At 36.4% G+C, this 25,060-nt stretch overlaps 1 protein-coding gene across 2 annotated transcripts in view; it reads left to right on the forward strand.

Moving 5' to 3' along the window:
• The first annotated feature begins 10,622 nt into the window (after positions 1 to 10,622).
• PTPRO (protein tyrosine phosphatase receptor type O) overlaps positions 10,623 to 25,060 on the forward strand; it is a 235,591-nt gene continuing 221,153 nt past the window's right edge. Inside the window, exon 1 of one of the 2 annotated variants that reach the window (XM_056799294.1) lies at positions 10,623 to 11,181. In XM_056799294.1, the coding sequence (XP_056655272.1) occupies positions 11,107 to 11,181 (75 nt within the window). In that variant the 5' untranslated portion in view covers positions 10,623 to 11,106. The remainder of the gene's footprint in view (positions 11,182 to 25,060) is intronic. The other variant, XM_056799295.1, reaches the window with a different exon arrangement.

Raw genomic sequence — 25,060 nt, forward strand, 5'->3', positions numbered from 1 at the left:
TGCTTCTATCATTTTAATTGGGCCCTGATTCAAGGACCTATTATAGATTTATTTTCTTTTTACTTGGATTTTTACACATAAGACTTTGATAGTCTATATTTTCATCCAGAAATCTTTCCTTTTTGGATTTTTCTGATATCTTTTTAATATCTCTTGCCAATTGATTCATATACCTCATACCTCAGCCATGCATCCCTAAGTGATCCTGTTTTTTTTTTTTCAATTACCCTCTTAACGGGGGGAATGTAAAAATATCATTATTTTAAATTGCAAAGTTTAAATTCCTTTTGAGAAGAATTTTAGGTAAAGAAGATGCTACCTCTCTGAATCCAGAACTGAACTGTTGGAAAAGATACCACGAAGAAGCCTCCAGACCAGCCAGCTGCACAAAAATTGAACTTTGGGTATAGTTGATTGAAAATTTAGTTGTATGTATACTTTTATGCCAAAGGGGACTGCCCCCTAACTGGCTTTTTGTCAATGTGTTCAGCAATTATTGGTTTTGTTCTTTTTTTTTCTCTTATCCTCAAATTATGGTAATCTTTAAATTGATTATGTCTTTATGATCCTTTGGGGAAGGACTTCTTCCCAGAGGATCAAATGGGGAAAATGTAAAATTGAGATTTGAATTCTGGACTCCATTCCCCAGGAGTCCTTGCTAGCTCCCAGAATGCCCTCTAATCTCATTGAATTCTCACCTGGGACGAGAGCAAAATTTTATTTAAAGGGTCTTCCCTGTAGGAGGGGGTCTCTTACTTCCTGTTTCTACTGGCAAACAGATGTGCCTCATGATGTGAGTGGAATATTGGGTGGGCCTTATGGCCCACCTGGCACGTGCCTTTTCTTACTTGTATATTCTTAAATCCTTAACTTTAATAAACCTCTAAAATATAATACTCCTTGCAGAGAGAAACTAATTTCTACCTGCCTCAGTCTCCCCTAAATTTTAATCTTTACAGTTAGCTAGATCCAAAGTAAGGTCTAGAGACCAAAACAGACAGGAGGCAAATAATTAAGCAATGACTTTTATGAGAGGACTGTTGATTTTTGTAAGCTCTTGACCTGAGCTGCTATCATAATCCTTGATAAACTTAACACTCAATATTGAGAGAATATAGCAACTGGATCCTAGATAAGATAAGCCAAGAAAATATAGGGCCACAGTAATCCCATCAAAAGTGTCTTGAGCCTGACTCTAATATAAGTTTCTAATCTAGGAACTAAAAGTAATAAGTAAGCAAAAAAAGTGAACAAAAAGATAAAGACCTATTTTGATGTATCTGATGCCTAAGGCACAAAATAAGAGAACATTCCAAAATACAAGAAAAGTTTCAAAGAAAAACACATCAGCCACAAAATCAGTTCCAGTTACTAGGGGGAAAAAGTAGAGGGTTTGTGATATTATTAATGAAACAAGTCCTAGAGAAATGAGTTGGAAAATAGATGAGGGTTTTGGAGGAAAGATTTGGAAATAATCAACAGTTCAGCACAAGGGTACAAATTGTTTCCCTAGTAACAGATGCCATGAAAATTAAAATGGACCAAATAGAAGTTAATTACTTGATTCCATAAAAATAAACATTGGAATAAGTCAAAAGATTTTTAAAATAGAAAATGGAATTTTAAATTTTAATTTTTTAAAAATTTATCAGAAAAACAGATCAAGGAGAATTTTTAAAAATACTGTACTAACTGAAATTTATGACCAAAAAAATCCTCTGAACATAGTGAAACAGTAAGAATATGTTGCAAAGTCCTATTAATTTTACCTTCATAACATTTCTCTATACTCTCTTTTCTCTAACATTGCGATCACTATGGGTATAAGGCCCTTATCACCTTATTTGTAGACTATTGCAATAGCCCTCTGGTTGGTCTTCCTGCCTTAAATTACTTTCCACTCTAGTCCACCTTCCATTTAGATGTCAAAATTGATCTTCTTACTAAAGGACAGATATGACCATGTCAACCTTCCTATTAAACTCTAGTAGCACCCTTTCACTTCCAGGATCAAAGAGAAAATCCTCTGTTGCTCAAAGCCCTTCATAATCCAGCCCCCTCCTATGTTTCCAGTGTTCTTAAACCTTATTCCCATATGTTCTGTGATCCAATGACACTGACCTCATTGTTATTCTTATATAAGACAATTCACTTCTGATTCTGTGCATTTTACTGGCTGTCTGTCATGCTTGGAAATGCTTAATGCTCTCTCTTCTTATCTCCACCTACTGCCTATCTCAAGTTTCTTCAAGTCCCAATTAAAATTCCATTTTTCACGAGAAATTTTTATTTTAAAAAATAATTTTCATTAATTAATTTTTTTAATCACAGAGATTTTTCACTGCTTTTTTCAGTTTCAAATTTTCTACCTTCTTCTTCCCCGCTCCCTACCCAATGAGAAAACAAGAAAAACAAAATTGATTACAAATATGTTGGTCAATTGATTTTCAGTTATGTCTGAATCTCTGTGATCCCATTTGGAGTTTTCTTGTCAAGGACACTAGAGTGTTATGATTTCCTTTTCCAGCTTGTTTTACAGATGAAGAAACAGAGACAAAGAGGGTTAAGTGACTTGCCCATGGTCACACAGCTATTATGTGTCTGAAGTCAGATTTGAACTAAAGACGAGTCTTCCTGACTCCAAGACCAGAAATCTTTTCAATGCACCACCTAGCTCCCCAAATATAAATATATATATATATATATATATTTTTTTTTGCAAAATGAATGTCCACTTTGCCATATTCCCATCTGCACACAAAAAAAAAGAAAAAGAGAAAAAAAATATGCTTCAATTTACCCTCTGAATGCATTATAATCTAGAGGTTGATTTTATCATGAGTCCTTTAGAATTGTGCCCAGTCAGTGTGTTATTGATCAGAATTACTAAGTTTTCAAAGTCAATTATCTTTATAAATTACTCTTACTGTATAGATTGTTCTACTGGTTCTGCTCATTTTGCTTTCCATCACTTCATACAAGTCTTCATAGTTTTTTTCTAAAATTATTTCCTTTACATTTCTTATAGAACAATAGAATTTCATCACATTCATAAACCATAATTTAGTTAGGCAAGCCCTAGTTTCTAATTCATTGCCACCATGAAAAGATCTGCTATAAAAATATTTTTGTATATATGGATCCTTTGCCTCTTCCTTTGATCTTCTTGGGATATGGTAGCAATATGTGAATTTGTATATTATATAATATGTATATATCCTTATACAATATATGCCTGGATAATCATATATTATAAAATATTTATGTGTATATGCACAAATGCGAAGAATTATATCATAGTAATGGTATTGCTCTGTCAAAGAGTATGCAGTTTAATAACCCGTTGGTCATAGTTCCTTCTTGCTTTCTAGAATGTTTGAATCATAGTCCTTCCAACATTGATTAGTGTTTCTGTTTTCCCACATTCTGTCCAGCATTTGTCATTCTTCTTTTTTTCCCCTCAGTTTAGTCAGTCTGATGAGTAAGAAGTAGTATCTCAGAATTTTTAAAATTTGTATTTCTCTAATTACTAGTGAATTAGAGCATTTTTCATATAACTATTGATAGCTTAGATTTCTTCCTCTGAAAACTGCCCATTCATACCCTTTGAAGGACACATATGTTGCAAATGTAGGGTGTAAAGAGTAAAATTTAGGGGAGAGGGGGAGACTGAGGCAGGTAGAAATTAGTTTCTCTCTGCAAGGAATATTATAATTTTTAGAGGTTTATTAAAGTTAAAGATTAAGAATATACAAGTAAGAAACATGTGCCTAGGCCAGAGGCCTAGACAAAATAACCTCACATCATGGAAGAGACGCCTCTGCTCCAAAAAACGGCAGTCCAAAAAAGGCCGAGCCCTTCAAAAGCCTTTGCTTAAATATCTTCTCGATCTCGGCCCAGGTGAGATTACAAGGCATTCTGGGGAAGTGGAGCAAAGGCTCATGGGGATTGTAGTCCTGTATTCGAGTCTATTTTTTACATCCCCCCGTGTGATCATTTGTGGAAAAATTAATTTTTCCCCAAAAGGATCATAAAAACATAATAAACTTAAAAGATTACAATAGTGTGAGGATAAGAGAAAAAAGAATAAAACCAATAATTTCTGAACACATTGACAAAAAGCCGTTAGGGGGCAGTCCCCTTTGGCATAAAAGTATACATACAAATAAATGTTCAATCAACCACACCCAAAGTTCAATTTTTTTTTGCAACTTGTGGTCTGGAGGCTTCCTCATGGTGGCTTCTCCAACAGTTCAGTTCTGGATTCAGAGAGGTAGCATCTTCTTTACCTAAAATTCTTCTCAAAGGGAATTTAAACTTTGCAATTTAAATAATGATATTTTTTTACATTCCCCCGTGTTGTGGGTGATTGAAAGATTCAGAATCAGTTAGGGATGCATGGCTGAGGTATATGAATCAATTGGCAAGAGATATTAAAAAGACATCAGAAAATCCAAAAGAAAAGAAAAATTTCTGGATGAAAATATAGACTATCAAAGTCTTATGTGTAAAAATTCCAAGTAGAAGAAAAATAAATCTATAACAGGTCCTTGAATCAGGGCCCAATTAAAATGATCTAAGCAATGATGCATTTACCCAGTCAGTAGCCAGGACTACAGAAAGTTACCACACTATGAGAGGCAGAAAAGGGGACCAGAGTATATAAGCCAAGGTTCCGGGAGCCAAGTTTGAGGTACTTGGTAGAATGTGGAACAAGGAAGACCTGCTTTTAACACATGTTAAACAGCCGCAACCTCGAACCCCAAACACGTTCAAGTCCTCTTTGTCTAGGCTCAAAGTGACGTCAATTTCTCCAGGATTGGTTGGTCTCTTTGACCTTATGCTCTATTGGCACTATGCAGTGGCTCTTTTGTGTATATCTTGTCCTAGAATCAGACAGAATCATTAAGCAAAGTCCCATAATTTATTTAAATAATTAGTGGCATAATTTTTATAGTCACAAGCTTTCTAGGGCATGCATTAGCAAATGTATTTCAAACTTGTAGCACTGAAAAGTCAAAAAGTTAAAGAAAATCTTAATACTGGTGACATGTGCTTCAAATATAAAAAGGAGAGAAAAAATAATAAAAAAAACTGAAAAAGTATATTGCACATGCAAGAAAAATATAATAATAAAAGAGCTTTAAAAAATTCAAAAATATAGCTTATAATCATTGACACTCTGTGTCAGTTAAGAAAATATAAAATACAAGGCTTTCTCACCAAAAAATGAGATCCATTTCCTCTTTGTATCTGGCCATGATCACTGTGAGTAGAAGGCAAATGAATTGAACAAGGTTAACAATTTTTTCATCTTTAAAAATACAGTAGTACAAATATGTAGATATCAAAATCCCCAAAATTCTCAATAGCCCAATTAATTACAATAGCAAACAAACACACTTTCATATTTCAACATTTTTAAAACCTATGAATTGATGGGACATTTGTCACAATTTTTACAAACATAGCAATCTTTCAACCTTGGTAATAAACATAATTTTTTTAAACAAAGTAAAACTCATCTTGGGTTTAGAACATAATCAAGAAATCTATATATCATCCGGGTAAAAGTAAAATAGTGAGCTGAAGAGCATAAATAAAGGGGTGCTCCTTGTTCTTGGAGGCTTTTCCCAAGGGTACAAATGCCCTGAAATTAACTGCCCAACTTCCATTCACATGTGGGAAGGTTGGGGGTTATAAAATACATTTCACTTCAGCTACTAGAATGGGCCTTACCTCGTGGTAGGGGCAGGCAAAAATAACCAGACTGTTAAAAAAAAATTCCAAAATCATATTTAAAAAACCCTTAAAATCAAATCATTTGAGGTATTTAGCACATTAAAATTCCAAAGGTTGTTAATACAATTATAACCAGTTCTGAAGTCCATCTATCCTCAGCAAAATAGAAAAAAGCTGTTTTTCCATATATGGGCTTATTCACAATAATATTTTTTCAACACAGTTATAGGGGGAAAACAACAGAATTTCAAAACTCAGTACATTCAAAATAAATTCAATCAACCTTCAGTTCACAGAATAATATTCAATCCAGTAATATATGAACTTAAAATCACAAAGTTAAACCTTAAACAAAACAATGCAATAGAATACAGAGATTTTTATAAACCATTGGAGTCTGAAATGCCTTAGAATGTAGCCTTTAGTCTCTTCAAAGTTCCTTGGGGTTTTTTTTTGTTTGTTTGTTTTTATTTATCCATTTAAATGTCTATTGTCCGAAGGTAGAGTAGTAAGGGCTAGGCTATGGGGTTCAAGGGATCCGTCCAGGGCCCCATAGCTGGGAAGCATCGGAGGCCAGATTTTAGCTAGAGACCTCCCGTCTCTGGGCCTGGCTTCCAGTTCGCTGGGCCACCCATTTTCCTCCCCAAAGTTAAAGTTGAATCTTTGGGCTGAGTCTGCTCCCAGACAGGCAGGTAAAATCAATGAAATTGCCAGAAGAGTCAAAAATCCTTTTAAACAGCCCATTGCTTTTTAGGTTTCTGTTTGAAAAGTCTGTTTCTTCTCTCTAGTCTTTTCTCTCTTTCCCCTCTCTGATACCCCTGCAGCCAATACCCCCAGCCACGTGGAGGCTTAGCCTAAGGGAAAATCTCCTTTCCCTCTGGTCTCTCCCCTCCGCCCACGTGGCCAATACTGTTACCAGCTGGTCGCAATGAGTCCTGAGCGATCTGCTCCAAGGATCTGGGTGATGAGCCGGCTGGGTCGGGCTCCTGGGTCTGGGGCACAGAAATAGGCAGGCAGCGGGCCGGTGAGAGGCCAGGGGCAGGAGCGGCTGCGGGGGTGGGCAAGGCCGGGACCAGGTACCAGGTGAGGATGATCAGGGCTGCAGGCTGCAGGCAGGAAGCGGCGGGGCCGCTTTCTAGGTACTAGCTATTAAAACTGAATTTAAGATCAGAAAAGAAATCAGAAGACTGAAAGTTCTTTTTCCCGTAGTGGTTAGCCAAACTGTAAAGAGTAAAATTTAGGGGAGAGGGGGAGACTGAGGCAGGTAGAAATTAGTTTCTCTCTGCAAGGAATATTATAATTTTTAGAGGTTTATTAAAGTTAAAGATTAAGAATATACAAGTAAGAAACATGTGCCTAGGCCAGAGGCCTAGACAAAATAACCTCACATCATGGAAGAGACGCCTCTGCTCCAAAAAACGGCAGTCCAAAAAAGGCCGAGCCCTTCAAAAGCCTTTGCTTAAATATCTTCTCGATCTCGGCCCAGGTGAGATTACAAGGCATTCTGGGGAAGTGGAGCAAAGGCTCATGGGGATTGTAGTCCTGTATTCGAGTCTATTTTTTACAAGGGGTAGGAGTACATACCTGGAAGGTGGACACAGGTGTATCCAGGTCGCAAATATAGCCAAGGCAACTCACACTTCTGACACTATTGAGCAGTGTGTATACTCTGGAGAGTTGCCTTCTCCTATAATTTGGGACCATTGTTGTTCCTATCTCTATGTTACAATTACTATTGGATAGCCATTGTTTCTCTCTGCCAAGTGACTGTGTGTCCATCACTTTTGGCTGGGTGCCTCTACTGGGTGCTTCTGCTGTTCCCTGCTGTCATCTACTTACCCTTCCTGAGAAACAAGGTCTTGGTTCTATTGTAGTTAGTAGAGTCTCACCTCTGCTGAGAACTGAAAGAGTCCTAAGCTATTCTTTTAAATTTTACTCTCCAGACAGCTACTTTTATTTAGTAAGCTAGGGAAAAACCCTTTGGCATTTTAATTCTATCTTGAATTGCTTGTTGACTGACTTTATAAGCATTTTCATCTTATGCAGTTTAACTTATCTGAGTTATTGTATTTAAGTTTCTTTAAATTCCTAGCATATCCCATTCCTACTGTCTCATTCCCCCCTGGCTTTACTTTGCAAGTTGCCAAATTTTGGATTAAATGATGGTGGGGAGGTTGTTTTCAACCCCATCAAGTGCTTCTAGTTCCAAGATAATCACAAAGTTGGAGATGGAGTGGTAGAGACTCAAAAGAAAACAGATTTATCAACTTAAAAACTAAGTAAACCAAGTATAAATAAATTTAAAAAAAAAGAAAAAAATGTTTCTTCCAATATAGCATTAGCTCCCTGAAGGTAATAAATATCCTTTTTGTAAATATAATAGGAACAATCTATGAAACTCCATTCCCCAGAGCATGTGCAACAGAGGCTGAGAAGCTTGCTTCCAGAAAAAAAAAAAAAAACATAATAACATATGAGGGAAGGCCCCTGCTCCTCAGTTTAGAGCATCATACATTATATATGGTTCTGATCTGTTAATCAAGCTGTAAAGAGATGGATTGTTAATTGTCTGGTAATTGAGTCAGAATTCAAATGTATTCAAAAGGCACTAACTAACCAAATGGAATCAATCCATCAATAAATAAACATGTACTAAATGCCTAATGTATGTCAGTCACTATGCTGAACACTGGGAATAAAAAGAAGAATAAGATAGTCCTTGCCCTCAAGGAGTATCTAATCTAACAGAGAAGACAATATGCAAATAAATATATTCAGAGCAAGCAATAAATAGGACAACTAGGAAATAATAAATAGAAGGAAAGTACTAGAATTAAAAAGAGGTTTGGAAAGGTTTCCTGTAAAAGACAGTGTTTTAATTGAGGGTTAAAGGAAGCCTGGACAATCAGTAGACAGAGTTAAGGAGGGAAGAATGGAAACAGTCAGAGAAACTGCCAGGAGCCTTGAATTTCAGTTTGAATCTGTTTGTGAAACAGTCAAGAGGCCAGTGTCACTGGATAGAAGAGTACATGGTACATGGTGGCAAGTAGGGTGTAAGAAAACTAGAAAGTTAGTGGAATAGGCTATGAAGAGTTTTGAATGATGAACAGCATTTTGTATTTATTCCTGGAGGTAATGAGGAACCTGGAGGCAATGACAGAATTTATGACTTTTTCTCTTTTCTGTCTGGCTGTGTTGAAACGAGGAGGTAAAAATTACTTTAAGCCCTTGTAGAGAACAAAGGTCTCAGGCTTTTTCTCCCTACCCAAGACTATCATTAAGTGGTCTATGAATCCATCACTTCTATCTCTGTTGTGTCTCTTCTTTCCTATTATTACATTAAGGATTATTGGAGATGGCCAAGACTTTTGTGAATTTTGAGGGGCTCAGAGAGCAAGCTACTGGAAGTCTGAGAGTCATAGTTCATGCTGAGTTTTGCCAGAAGCCAGATGGTGCAGAATGAAGTCCCTTGCATCCTGATTGTCCTAGCAGAGATTACAGGCAGTCAAGAGAAACCTACAATGATTCATTCCCCGGCTATGCCTAATTCAGAAACAAAACTTGTTTGGGTAAATTCTTTGTAGAAACTGCAATAAAAGTATGAATCTATTCTCCCAAAGGATGAAGGTGGTATAGGGAAGAATTTGTTCCTAGATATTAGGGAGCAAATGCGTTGCTATTTCTATTCTTACTATATTTTCATGATAAACGTTTATTTGTAAAAGCTAACATGTTATTTGTTTAAATGAAACTAACTTTCCCTTAGGCTGTTCCTGCTTAAACTCCACAAGAGAAAAATAATTTTTATAATGATGGTATTGATGATATAGATAATTAAATATAGGGACTTTTCTACAACTTAATAGAGTTCACATATATCTGTAGCTTAAAAGGACTTAACATGGAGTTATATAGTTATGAGTCAGAGACAGGATTTGTTCTATCCTGGCACAGAGGCTACGGGAAATATAATGGGAGAGCAGCTTTCTTTCTTTCTTTCTTTCTTTCTTTCTTTCTTTCTTTCTTTCTTTCTTTCTTTCTTTCTTTCTTTCTTTCTTTCTTTCTTTCTTTCTTCCTTCCTTCCTTCCTTCCTTCCTTTCTCTCTTTCTCTCTTTCTCCCTTCCTCCCTTCCTCCCTTCCTCCCTTCCTCCCTCCCTTCCTTTCTTTCTTTCTTTCTTTCTTTCTTTCTTTCTTTCTTTCTTTCTTTCTTTCTTTCTTTCTTTCTTTCTTTCTTTCTTTCTTTCTTTCTTTCTTTCTTTCTTTCTTTCTTTCCCTCTCTCTTTCTTCCTTTCTCTCTCTCTTTCTTCCTTTCTCTCTTTCTTTCCCTCTCTCTTTCTTCCTTTCTCTCTTTCTTTCTTTCTCTCTCTCTTTCCTCCTTTCTTTCCTTCCTCTCTTTCTTTCTTTCTTTCTTTCTTTCTTTCTTTCTTTCTTTCTTTCTTTCTTTCTTTCTTTCTTTCTTTCTTTCTTTCTTTCTTTCTTTCTTTCTTTCTTTCTTTCTTTCCTTCCTCCTTTCTTTCTTTCCTCCTTTCTTTCTTTCCTCCTTCCTCCTTTCCTTCCTTCGTTCCTTCGTTCCTTCGTTCCTTTGTTCGTTCGTTCGTTCGTTCGTTCGTTCGTTCGTTCCTTCCTTCCTTCCTTCCTTCCTTCCTTCCTTCCTTCCTTCCTTCCTCTTTTTCTCCTTTTCTTCCTATCTCTCTTAGAATAGAATAGAATAGAAATCTTATTGGAGCTAGAAAAGCCTGGTCAACGGCAAGGAAGAGGCCTGTTAGAGAACTGAGAGTAGGATGCATGAAAATCTACTTGTAACAGTCCTTCTGTTTGAGAGAAGGTAGGAAGATGGGGAGGTGAGGTTGGGATGAGGGGCGGAGCCAAGAGAAGAATCTGAAAGAGATTGTGGGCGGGCCCTGGTAGGGAGAAAGAGAGATGGTAGGCTTCTTATCTTGTTAAGCCTTCAGAGTAAGAGGCTCCTTCTTAGCTGAGGATGCTTAGAGAGCGGTAGGGTGTGCTGGGACTCCCGGCTCATCACCACGCGGACCTTGCGGCTCCAGGAACAGCTGGGCTGGCAGCAAAGCCTCGCCCATCCCCAAGCCCCATCCTTTCAGCGGTAGCTAGCCATCAAAGAGCCAGGACTGCTTGGCACATCCTTGGAGAAACCCAGGTTAAGAAAAGGAAGAAGAGGAGTTGTCGGAAAGAGAGAAAAGGAAGGATGCGCCCCCCGGGAGCTGCGACGATGCCGGCCATCTGATCCCTCGGCACCAATACGCCATTGTGGGCTGGGGGAACCAGCTAGAGAAGCCGAGCGGGGGGCGCCGGCTGCCTCTGCTGAGACCGCCGCACAATCCCTCCCTCGGACCCTCCAGAGCTGCTATGGGAAGCCGGCCCACGAGGGCGAGCGGCAGCCCCATGATCCTGCCCCTGCTCTGGCTCTTTGTGCTCCTCAAGGTAAGGGAAACGCCGACACCCTCATGAGCTGCCTTTTTTTGGCCGCAGCGCAAGCTGGCTTAGCCCTGCCAGGCTCTGCCCTCTACAGTGCGAGCCAGCATTCTGGGATAGGACAGATGTGCGATGGCTGCAACTGGGAGAGCCAGTTTTGCTCTTGGACTTGAACATGGATGTTTTATTCGTTTCATCTTTCTTTGTATTTGGTGTGGGGCCTTATAGGGAAAGGGTAGAACAGTAAGAGAAGTTTGCCCCATCCCCTGCCTCTCTCCCATTGTGCTTCCCCACCCCCAACATTCAGAATGGGAGTCAGAGTCGAAGGTGGGCTTGTTGGTGAAAAGACGAAAAGACGTAAGGAAAAATGAGGTCACTTTCCGTACACCTAGGCCGTTGCTTCGCTTCCCCCAGTCCTGAAGAGTATATATTGCTGTCTTTAATTTCTTTCCTGGATGTAGAGTTCAGATGTTAACTATAATTAGGCATTTTCCTTGAACTGAGAGAGTAAGTCAGATGGAGTATTGTGGAGAAACCTCTTTGCAAATCATTATCTCAGCTATCAGACAACGCTAAATAATAGCGCTATGATTTTTTTCTTTTCTTTTCTAAAAAAGAGAGGAATTATAAGTCCTTGGAATATTGATATATTTGGGTAGGTACCCTCAAGAATAGTAAATGTTTAGAATTCTGTTACAGTTAACTTTGCAATATCTACTTTGGAGGACTGAATTTCAAGTATTTTCTGGGGGTTTGGGGTAGAGGGTGATCGTTGAATACATTTGCAGTAAGCAGAAATAACGAGCACAGGCTCAAAAACGAAGCTGAAAGGGACCTTCAGAGGCTGTTTAGTTCAACCCCCTTATTTTACAGATGAGGCAACTGAGGCCTAAAGGGGTGGTGTGACTTGCCCAAGATCCCCCAGTATTATTTTTAAAACTGTTTCTTGCAGGTTACTGTGACTGTACTCTACAATACAAACTTGTTGAAGATTTTCCTGAGAAGTGGTGTGAAGTTGTAAATTAATTATCTTCCACTCTGTCTTCAAGAGTTGTTTTAATTTTTTCATTAAGTCTCTGCATTCCTCAGCAGATTGAAGAATGTAGACAAGAGAATGGGAGCTGTCCTTTTAGTACTACAGTAATACCTAATCCAGGGCACCCAGGAGATATTAATGGATGGAAACAGTTCTCATATCAGAGATGTTCAATTCTTTTCTACTTCATGAATTAGTGAATATTTGTGTTTGAAACTGATGCTACACCAATGAATGATGGTTTGTTTTAAATCTCTCACATTTTCCACGAAAGTCCTGCTCATCTTGCCATAGTAGTGACTCTGGGTCAAATGCTTAGCCAAACTACAAACTTTGACAGGTCCTACCAAGCTGCAAAAGCTTTGAGTATAGGCCAAGTGATGTCTGTTGTCTGGGGACAAGCCAAGATGAGAAAGGCTCATCATCAGTTTGGCTGCATAAAAAAATTGATCTCAAAGATCATCTAATGTATAGAGGGAGTGACATCTGTGCCAGTGAAATGAATGTTCCTACTTATGAAATTATAAATCCTTAAGTATTAAGTATATTTGGACTTACTGTGATGGCAAGAAAATAAGACATACAAGAATAAGTTTAAAAAAAATTCATGAGCAACTTTTGCAATGCATTTTAGACCTACCAGGAGGAGCAACAACGGAATAGATTTAAATTAAATGATTTAATTTAACAATTTCTAAAAGCTTTTTGTATAGGGAAAATTTGATTAGCATAGCACTTCCCATTTAGGACTTTGTTCTTGTGAATGCCTGCAGTTTCTTGTGAAGCGTCTGAGGTTTTTCTGCTATTTGAAGATCCTCATCACCTAAAATCTAACCATTTGGTGATTTGAAGTGTGGGCAGGAAAGCTCAGTAAAACCATGTACTAAGGCAATATGATTTATATTGAAGGGTATATCAATGCAATTAGAAATCTTTTAAAGAATTGTAAATTTCCCTACCTTTTCAATCTTCAAAACACAAATATATGAACAAAAGGTAAATGGAATTCATTATGTGTTTGACTATGACACATAGCATCTAAATATCTGAAAATGTTTGGAAGATTCATTTTTAAGGACAATTTTCATACATATGGTATCATAAGGATAAAACCTTTTGACATAAAATTAAAAGTCTTTTCTTAACCCCGTGGCAATGTGAAGTGGAAAAAACACTGAATTTCAAATCAGGGAACCAAATACAAATTGTAGTTCTGCTACTCACTATCAGTTTAATGAGTGACTTTGGGTATGGCTGAATCATCAAAAACATTATATTTGAATCTAGTGTGATTACTCATGTGATGAATCAGAAACCATCCATGAAGAAAAGAAATAAACTCCCCCAAATATTCCCTCCCTAGCTTTTCTGATAGCCAACAAATCTGAGTTCATGTCTTACCCATGATACCTGAATTGAAGCCCCCATGTATAGAATAGCCCATATGCTGCTTTTGGCCACATATTAGTGAAACACAAATTCAAACAACTTTTATAACATATCATAAGACTAATATATGAACAATTAATCAAGAAGCAACATTATTTTGTTTGTTTGAAATTAGATCATCAAGTGGTTTCTGTTTTATTCTACTCCTCCCCCCTAAAAAATTTGGCTTGCATCACCAATTGCTCTTAGACAACTTAAACTGGCTGATTCTTTGTAAGCATCTCAAACTTAGTATGTCCAAAGTTGAATTAATTTACTTTTCCCCAAAACTTTTCCCTCTTCCAGACTTCCCTAATACTAGTAAGGGCACCACCATTCTCTAAGCTACTTAGGTTCACAACCTCATCCCCTCCCCCAATCCATATCCAATCAATTGCCAAGTTTTTAAAATTCTATTTTATTTTCACAGCTTCTCTTGTATAGGCAGTCTTTTCTCTTCTCACTGGTGCCACCTCCTTGATAGAAGGCTTTGTCTTCATGGTCTACTGCTATAGTCCTTCCAATTGATCCCTTTGCCTCAAGTCTTTCCCTTCTCTAATCTATCCTCATTTAACTGTCAAAGTTATTTTCCTGTATTGAAGTCCTAAGGGTTACCCCACCCCCATCAATGAACTCTAAAAATTCTCTAGTATCTCAAAGATAAAATATAAAATAGTCATTTAAATTGTTTCCCAGGGGGTAGCTCAGTAGCTCAGTGCACTGAGAGCCAGGCCCAGAGATGGGAGGTCCTGGGTTCAAATATAGCCTCAGACACTTCCCAACTTTGTGACCCTGGGCAAGTCATTTGACCCCCATTGCCTAGCCCTTACCACTCTTCTGCCTTGGAACCAAAACACAGTATTGACTCCAAGATGGAAGTTAAGGGTTTATAAAAATAAATAAATAAATAAATAAATAAATTGCTTTGCATCTTTGCTCCTTTCTTATCTTTTTTAGTTGTCTTATATGTAACTCCCCTTTACACACTTGATCCAGACTCTGGATTCCTTGTTGTTCCTCTCAGATGACACCCTATACCTCCTGACTCCAGGTTTTTTCATTAGCTATTTCCCCAAGCTGAAATGCATTCCTTTCTCACCTCTATCTTCTGGTCTCTCTGGCTTCCTTAGCTCAAATCCCATCTTCTAATGAAGTTCTTTCCCACTCTCCACCCCACCTCCTATTACCTCCACTCGGCACATTCTATTTGTATGTTATATAGCTTATTGTAAGCACATAGTTATTTTTATGGTGTCTCATGCACTAGAGTGTGAGCTCCTTGAGGGTAGGGACTGTATTTTTGCCCTTCTTTTTATTCCTGGCACACAGTAAACTCTCAGTTAATAGTTGTTAGCCAACTAACTGCCTTCTCTGAACAGTTTTATTAAATAGTAATAAGCTAGAATTTATTATCCTTGAACCCATTGACTTGGCACTCATCCCCCCCTTTTTTAACCTGTCTTCTATTTTTCTTACCTGTTTATTGAAAAGAAAATTATTACTGATTTCTACTACCTTTTGACTCTGAAAGGTGCCCCAAAGCATGAGCTTTGAGACTATGGCTATTTACATGCCCCCCCCCCAAATGAGACACTTACTCTTGAAAGAATGACCATGTACAGTAGAAAGTTTTATTCTGCAATGCACATTTTCTTCACAAACTCCTACAGAGTAGTTTTCCTTTTTGAAGTGGTATCCATATTATATATTGCACAATGGAATTTACAGTCTTTACATTTCATCCCAAATAGGCAGGGGCACTGACATTGCAATAAACTACATAGCCATTGACTTTGGTGTCATCTGAACTGCTTTGATGAATAGTCCAGACAGTTAGCCAGCCTTTCACATATAGCATCAGTGTTGAGTGGCTGGTGATGATTGACTTTTCTATGTGACTGTAGTTAAAAATTATTTCTGCTGTGCACATCTGCCCATGTTTTTCTTTGGCAATGTGAGAACATATGGAACATATCTGTGCTCACATCATGACAAGTGAAGACAGATATGAACATGAAAAAAATATCAACCTAGAGCAGTCTCAGTTGTACTTCAGCTCAAATATTTCCATGTGAAAACTAAATAAAAGAGTATGCCCTTTTTGCCCTTAATTGGAAAATTTGTCATTCTTTCTGGCTTTTAAAGGAATATAAGGATATGGTTACAAAAAAGAAATATGTGATTTCAATTGGTAATTATATAGATTCTTTGTCAACCTTAGAGATGCCTTTCAACTCTAGTTTTCAGAGTATTCCAAAGGATTTTCAGCATAGGTCATGCACCTATATATTTAAATGTTTTATAAGATATATGATTTGCTTGGTGTGGTGCTTCTTACCTGAATATCAGTTGCAATTCCTCTAGGCCTGTGTAGACAGTTTCATAGGTAGTTGGATATGTATGTATGTTTGTATGAATCCATCCATCAATCTATCCATCCATTCATATATATATGTAATTCATATAATATCTATCCATCCATCCATATATATCATAAAACTATTTATTGTTACACATATATATAATTCATCTATCTATCTATATATATAATTCATATATTTATTATCTATCAATCAATCTATCTATCTATATCTATCTATCTATCTATCTATCTATCTATCTATCTATCTATCTATCTATCCAATTGAGCCTCTTTAAATTTAACTAGTTTGATCCTGAGATGACAGACAAATAACCTGTCACTGGGCCTACAATTTGAAATTTTTTTGCATTTGTGGTGATTTTTTTCTTTATTGGAATAGCCTTCAAGGTCCTAGGACCATCTTTGTACTATGATAAGGCAAACAGAGCATAGAATTGAGAAGTTAGTGGAATATGAATTTGAAAACACAAAGAATAATTTTTAGCTCTTGCAGGTTAACAGCAAGATTCTAGATCTTACCCTGTGACCCATGAACTTTCCAAAAAAATTCTTTTTTAATTTCCATGTTTACATGATTCTTGTGGTCTCCCTCTCCTCTTTCCTTCCACTCCCAGAGTTGACAAGCAATTCCAATGGGTTATTCAAGTATTATCAATCAAAACCTATTTCCATATTATTCATTTTGTAATAGAGTAATTTTTAAAAACCAAAACCCCAAATCATATACCCATATAAATAACTGATTAATCATATGTTTGTTTGTTTTTTATGGATTTCTACTACCACAGTTCTTTTTCTAAATGTGGATAGCATTCTTTCTCGTAAATCCCTCAGAATTATCCTGGATCATTGCATTGCTTTTAGTAACAAAGCTAATTACATTTGATCATTCCACAATATTGCTGTTACTGTGTACCATGTTCTCCTGGTTCTGCTTATTTCACTCTACATCAGTTTATGTAGGTTTTTCCAGTTCTTTCTGAAAACATCTGGTTCATCAGTCCTTATAGTACAATAGTATTCCATCACCATCATATACTAAAATTTGTCCAGCCATTCCCCAATCAAAGGACAACCCCTCATTTCAGTGAGCTTATTTTTAAAAATATCTTTTTAGCTGTGTTTCAATATAGTGTATTTCCTTTGTAATCCTATGTATTATATTTTATGCATTAAAAATATTTTGAGGCTTTCCCAGATTGCCAAGGGAGGGGGTCTAAGAAAAAAATGTGAAGAAACCATGGTCTGGAGTATAGAACTTGAAATAGAATAAACTAAATAGAATTAAATGAATTAAATCATGCCCTATAACTTTTCTCAAACATATTAAGAGCATGTTTGCAGAATAAAAATGTTTTTGTTAGAACCTTTTTGTTTTTATGCCAATAGGCACCATTCCTTTCTGTATACCACTACTGGTTTTTCTTAAATATTGGGTGACAGTGGAGATAGTGATAGTTTTGGTGTGAAAAAAGACCTAGATTTAGTTTCTAGCTCCAACATTTATCAGATTTGTTGCCCTTGACAAAGTATTTAATATCCCTGAACCTCAGTTTCTCATATGGAGTAGGGATAATAATGTCTGTACCATATTATAACAGAGTTATTAGGAAAGTGGTTTATAAAATTTTGTTGTTGTTTGGTTGTTTTTCAGTCATGTCTGATTCTTCATGATTCTGTTTGAGGTTTTCTTGGCAAAGATACTAGAATAGTTTACCATTTCCTTCTCTAACTCATTGTATGGATGAAGACCTGAGGTAAACAGAGTTAAAGGACTTATCTAGGGTCACACAACTAGTAAGTATAAGATCAGATTTAAACTCAGGAAGATGAGTTTTCCTGACTCTAAGCCCCATACTCTATCCACTATACCACCCAGCTGCCTGTTAAATTTATGGTTGGACTGAATATTTAATTGGTCACCAGGGATTTAATTTCTAAATCCCCAAAAATTAATTACTAAAGTAAAATGGAATTTATGGTAGTTTATTTTTATAATAGAGGGAAGACATTAAGGAAGAGAGAAAAGGGGGAGAGAAAGAGAGAGAGAAAGAGAGAGAGAGAGAGAGAGAGAGAGAGAGAGAGAGAGAGAGAGAGAGAGAGAGAGAGAGAGAGAGAGAGAGAGAGAGAGTGCGCACTCCAGCTTTCTCTGAGCCAGGTACAAATTCTAAGGACCCAGTCAGGGGAAAGGAGTCTCAAGATGATGGGCTTTTCCCAGAGGCTCACGCCTCCAGAAAGGACAAGGAAGGAAGTCAGCCTTTACATTCACCACATTGTCAGTTCAATCAGTAGATTCTTTTATCAGCCTCAACTCCAAGTGATGTCACTCCAAGTGACTCCCTTCAAGTCTTTCTTCACTCCAAGTCTGAATGTCTGTCCTCTGGGTGTCTCTGTTTCCACTTTTAAAGGCCTTTTTCTCTTGTGTCACTTCCCCTAAATTTTACAGCTGATGTTTCACTCCAGGACTGCCCACTCTTTCACAAGTGGGTCCCAGACCTCCTACTCAATGTATGAAATGAGTATTCATGCCTTTTTGTGCTTAAAATCCAAAATGGGTAGATCTCCATACTCAACTTTAAGTACTATGTTTACACTTTGGGTATTAAAATTTAAAAATAGACAGGGGATTACAATTTAATCTTCACAATCAAGGAAGAGCTAAGTACCTTCATTGTTACAATCAGGAGAGAGCCAAATCCAATCTTCACATGACCTTGTAAGCTTTAAGATACTATTTAAATTTGAGTTATTATTATATTATTCTTCCCAACATGCACCTCCACCCTCTCCATTGTTATATACCATCAGAATTCCTCTCCCTGACATTTGAGATCCTTCAAAATCTGTATCCATCCTACCTATACAACATTTCCCTCGACTGTGATATCTCTCCCTTCCTCTCCATCCCCCTTATAGACTCTGTTTTAGTCAGGTTTCCCCCCCCCTTCTTTATTGTAAGTATCATTCCCTTAGCTCATTTATTTCTAACTTCCTCCCTATAGCCCTTCTCTGTTTATTCCAATCCTATCCTTTAAGAACTAGCTTAAGCAGCATCTTCTCTATAAAGCCTTTTCTGATTACTCCAGATCTCAGTGATCCTTTTTCTTAAGCTCCTATAGTTATGGACTCATTAAAGTGACCTTAAAGATTATTGGGTTCTCTATCCTCATATTAGAAATGAGATGAGAAAACAAAAGGTCTGGAGGTGTCAAATTATTTGCCAAGACCACAAAACTAGTTAAACTAGTTAGAAGTACTATCAAATAAAATTATTTTGGGGGAGTTGTCAACAAATAACGGATACAATGGGTTCTTGCATTCTTTATATTTCTTAGTAAGTTTTGTGGCTGTGGAAAAAATCTATTAAAGCCTTCCCATTCCTTTTTCATGTTTTCATCACTGACACACTTTATATATGCAGAAACCATTCTCAAAAAGATTTAAGGGATTTGATAGAAAGGAGGAAGTGTGCATATGAGTAATTACTTGATTTGGATATTAATACAATGTCATTTTGCCATATTTTTGGAATCTTCTCTTGTTTGGCTCTCTTAAAAATCATTATCTCATTGCTTTTAGAATTGAATCTCTTCCAGCATATATTTCTTTTAGATTTAATCAGTCATTCTCCCAAATTTCATTTTAGGTGCCATTTCTGCTTCCTCATAAAGATACTGCATAATGAGGCATTAGAGTACAATGTAGTGGATCCATTGTCATTGACTACTGTTGTAATGGCAAGTTTTTCTCTTTAATAACTAACTGCATAATATTTTAATTCAGTTTGCTAAGGTTGAATTTTATTTGTGTTCATAGTCACCTGAGCAATTCCACTCCATCATGCATGAGATCAAATTTGAGTGTGATTGCAAAGCTGGAGGTCCAACCTCACCTTCCTCTTTGTGCCATCTGTTTGAGACTCAATCATCCCACTCTGAATATGTATGATCAGAAAAGGAGCTAATCTTGTTATGTAAAGGTACAAGAGTATGGCATAAAAATGGGCAATCTGATTATTACCTTGGTGTCCATAAAGTATTCAAAACACAGAGGAGGGTCTGTAGCATGTTGGGCACATTTTTTATGGTGAATTTATAGACAGACATGAACAACATTTCAAAGAATTCAAAGATTAAATGGGTTGTATGGTATGTGAAAGTAGAGGGATTATCTATATTGATGGAATTACATCAAAGAAATTGAAGTACATAATCAGATTTTGTATTTACAATAATTTTGGCTTTCTTATTGGTCAAAGTATTTCTATCCCTTTTGTTAATTGTAAGCTATATTTTTCTTTGGCTTCCTTCTCAGTCAGGACAAATTGACAGTTCATAAAATAAGTTTCCTGGCACTATCATTACGGTTATAACAATGTACATCAAGGTCTATACTTATAATTAAACTCATGATAATGGCAATAGATGTGCTTTTGTAAAATACACCATAATTTAACATGTCATGTTTAATAGTGAATAATACCACTAGCAGCTAAGAAATCTGATATTATTGTAGGATTTTAGATTTTTGTTAGATGGAGTAATTGTCTCCAAAAGCTATCTTATAAAAAATTTATTAAATATGTGGGTAATAAAAGACCAAGAAGATTAGGTATTTTCTGGAATATATCAATAAAATTTTGATTCTAGAGGCTCTCTGTTGAAAGGATTACAATGGAAGAAGTTGATAAAAAGCATATAGGCATTTGCATATATATAAATATGGGGATAAGATATGACTACATTCATTTTACATTTTATGAGAAATTTTCTTGCATTTTTCACTATCTGAATTACTTTTCTTAATTAGTTCCTCTTAAACAGGAATGACTACAGGCCTCTGGAAGAATGGTTAGGTACTTAGGATTAACAATATAAAAATGCTGCCCTTTCAAAGCTGTACTAAAATGATTATAAAGAGTGAGAATTAAGCAGCCCAGACCTCATTTTCTCAAAATTTTCCTGACAGACCCCCCCCCCACACACACACCCATGTGTGCCTTAGGAATCAACAGACTTTAAATGCAAAACATAACTTACTAGTGATTCCAGTTGCCTACATGGAGACATGTTAATCACATTTGTGTCTCTAAAATAGAAGGTTATATCTTTTAATATAGTATTCCTTTGTCTTTTGTGCTGCCTGGTTTTCACTGAATGATATAAAATCTACTTTATTTCTGTCCTTCAGAAGATTAGCCTAGATTCTCATTAGAAATTATCAATTTATATTCCCTTATTACACTATGAATTTAAGGCAAAAAAGAAGTAAAGAAGCTCTGTTGTGGAGTATAGAACTTGAAACTAAATAGAATTGAATGAATTAAATCATTCTCCATCACTTACATCCATGCTTATATCACTTAGCTTACATCTAACAAATAGCTTTACATATAACTCTGAATTTTTCTAGTGGGGGGTTCTCCATTGAAACATGTAAACAAGTTTATATAATGGCCTCATTGTTGAACATAAACATTTTAGAACATTTTTTCTTACCCCAAATTACAGCAGTGTTTGCTTGACTGTGATAGAATTGTATACAAACAGAAGATTGGTTTATTCTAGCTATTTGTTCCTATAGACTCACATGAAAATAAAGCCTAATGTTGCTATTGCTGGGTCAAAGGTTATGCACAATTTTATAGTCCTTTGATCATAATTCCAAATTGTTCTCCATAATGGTTGGATTAGTTTCCTATTCCACCAGCATTTCATTAATGTACCTATTTTTCCTCATCTCCTCCAATATTTGTCATTTTTGATAGATGAGATGTGGTACCTCAGAATTGTCTAATTTTCTTTTTCTCTTCAGAGAGGCATCTAAGTGACTCAGTAGATAGAAAGGAAGGTGTAGATATGGGAGGTCCTGGGTTCAAATCTAGTCTCAGACACTTCCTAGCTGCGTATTCCTGGGCAGGTAATTTTACCCTAATTATATAGCCCTTACTGCTTTTCTGCCTTGGAACCAATACTTATTATTGACTCTAAGATGGTAGGTAAGGGTTTTTAATTTTTAAAAATAGCTATTTAGAGCTTTTAGTCATATAACTATAGATAGTTTAATTTATTCTTCTGACAATTGCCTGCTTATATCCTTTGACCATTAATTGAGAGAGGAATTGCCCTTTTTTATAAATTTAAATCAGTTCCCTATGTATTTGAGAAATGAGGCTTTTGTCAGAGACACTTGCTTACAAAAATTTTTACATCACTTCACAATCTATGCTATTTTCAGCAAAATGTTGTTTTCCTGACTCTCTCTTTTAATTAGGTCTATTTTTGCTTTTATTTTGTCTGAGATCATGATTGCTACACCTATTTTTTTTTTTACTTCAACACAAGCATAATAGATTCTGCTTCAGCCCTTTATTTTAATCCTATGTCTGTGTCTTTCTGTTTCGTTTGTCTCTTGTAAACAACATTTTGTTGTATTCTGGTTTTTTAATGCATCCTGCTTATCCATTTCCATTTTATAGGTAAGCTCAAACCATTCACATCCATGGTTATGCTTACTCATAGTGCATTTCCCTCCACCCTATTTTCTCCTATTTATCCTTCTCTATCTTTTTTATCCCTTCCATTCTTGAGTATGTTTTGCTTCTGATCATTGATTTTCTTAGTCTTCCCTTCTCTTTATCATCTCCACTCTATATCTCTTGTCCCTTTCCCCTTCTATATCCCTGGAAGGTAAGTTACATTTTTGGACCCCAGCTGAGTATATGTTTATATGCATATGTGTGCATTCTTGTTTCTTTCAACCAATTGATGACAGTGAGTTTTAAGCATTGCCCAGCTTCCCCATTTTCACTTAACTACAAAAGTTTTTCCTTGTGGGCCTCTTTAAATGAAAAGAAAAAAAATTCCCCATTCTACCTTTCCCTTCTTTCTCCTAATGCATCCCTTTTCCTCCATTTTTATGAATATCATCCCAGCAATACTCATGCCCTCTGTCTATATAAACTCCTTTCAATTGTCCTAATAATTATAAAGTTCTTAGGAATTACATATATCATTGTCCCATAAAGGAATGTAAACAGTTAACTTGAGTGTCTTGTGATTATTCTTTGAGGTTTACCTTTTTATGCTTCTCTTTAGTCTGAATGTCAAATTTTCTGTTAAGCTCTGGTCATTTTACAAGGAATGCATGAAAGTTTTTTATTTCATTTTTTCTCTGAAAGGTTAAATTTTTCTTGGTGCATTATTCATGGTTATAATCCTAGCTCTTTTGCCTTCTGGAATATTATATTCTAAGCCTTCGATTTTCTTTTAACATGTAAATATTAAATCTTGTATGATACTGACCACAGCTCCATGATATTTGAATTGTTTCTTTCTGGATGCTTACAACATTTTCTCATTGACAGTGGGACTCTGAAATTTGACTATAATACTTCTTGGGATTTCCTTCAGGATATGATCATTGTATTCTTTCAATTTCTAGTTTACCCTTTGGGTCTAAGCCATTAGGCCAGTTTTCCTTGGTATTTATTAAAAATATGTGTCTAGGGTCTTTTTTTTTTAAATAGTGGTGGCGAGGTAGTTCAATAATTCTTAAATTACATTTCTTGGATCTGTTTTCCAGTTTGGTTGTTTTCACAATGAAATATTTCATGTTTTCTTTCTTTTCTTCTTTTGACTTTGTTTTGCTTATTTTTTAATGGCTTATGGACTCATTGGCTTGCAATTGCTCAATTCTGTTTTTTAATAAATTATTCTCTTCAGTGAATTTTTGCACCTCTTTTCCCACTTGACCAATTTTATAAGTAGTTATTTTCATCAGTGGGTTTTTGTGTGTCTTGTACTGTTAGATCAATTCTAAGGTGTTATTTTCTTCAGTATTTTTGGTGCCTTTTTTTTAGCAACCTGTTAATTCTCCTTATGTAATTTTATTGCATTACTCATTTATTTTCTCAATTTCCTCTCCATTAATGTTATCACTTTCTTTAGCTCTTCCAAGAATTCTTGTTGTACTTGGATCTAATTAGCATTTTTTCTTTAAACTTTTGTTTATAGCTGTCTCTTTCTGAGTTTATTTCTTGATCTTCTTTGCTATCATATAACCATGGTCCCCCTCACCCTCCCCTTCTTCCCCTCCCTGTATACCTCCTCTTGCCCTTCCTCTTTCTCCTCTTCTTCTTTTTTTTTTTTTGGTCTCCTTGTTTTTTTAGCCTATTTCTTGGCTTTGAATTTTATGTTAAAGTTGGACTCTGCTCATCTGGGTATAGAAAGATACTGGCTTTTTCCTGCTACTATTTTTAGAGCTAATTCTAGGGGCTGAAAGTTTTTGGTGGTTTCAATGTGATGTGATCCAGGGAGAGGTATAGTTGCTGCTCTCCTGGTCTGTACTCTGATCTTTACCTAGGAAGGGTTCCTGTTCCTCTGCAGCCAAAAGCACTAACACTCTTTTTTGACTCTGGAACTAATATCATGGCCCCTGTTTCTTGCAAAATATCACATATATTCTTCTCTTACCTGCAACTGTGACCCAGAATTGTCAATCAGTGCTAATAAAGTTGCCACCCAGTGCCAGCAAAAAGTCCCCTCTAATCTCTTCTTACCAGTTACCCAAATCTCTTACCAATCCCCCCTTAGCTTTTGGAGCTAAGAGATCCAGAAGCAGAAGCAGCAGCTGCCTCAAAGACCTGCTAGTGCTGCCATAGACTGTGGCTGGTCACACATACTACTGTCATGGACCTTTCTTGCAGACCTCTTAAGATATTTTAGGCTGGAAAAATGTCTCTCATCCTGGCCTTTTGTTGGCTTTGCCCCTTCAAAATCCAAATTTGATTTGAGGCAGTATTTAAAAGTTGCTTTAAGGGAAATGCTGGGAGAGTTCTGTTAGGTTGCTGCCTATACTCTGCTATCTTGGTTCTGCTCTCTTTCTCCATGGGAATATTTTAGCACTTACTTCAAACAATTGTTTTGTGACTCAAATGACTTGTAATATTTTATGTTCTTTGTAAACCTTAAAGCACTATGCAAATGTTAGCTATTGTTCTTTTGTTAAATAAGGTTATTATCTGCTTCACTTTCCCTTTC

The sequence above is a fragment of the Monodelphis domestica genome, chromosome 5, assembly GCF_027887165.1.
Source record: "Monodelphis domestica isolate mMonDom1 chromosome 5, mMonDom1.pri, whole genome shotgun sequence".
Classification (NCBI taxonomy): domain Eukaryota; kingdom Metazoa; phylum Chordata; class Mammalia; order Didelphimorphia; family Didelphidae; genus Monodelphis; species Monodelphis domestica.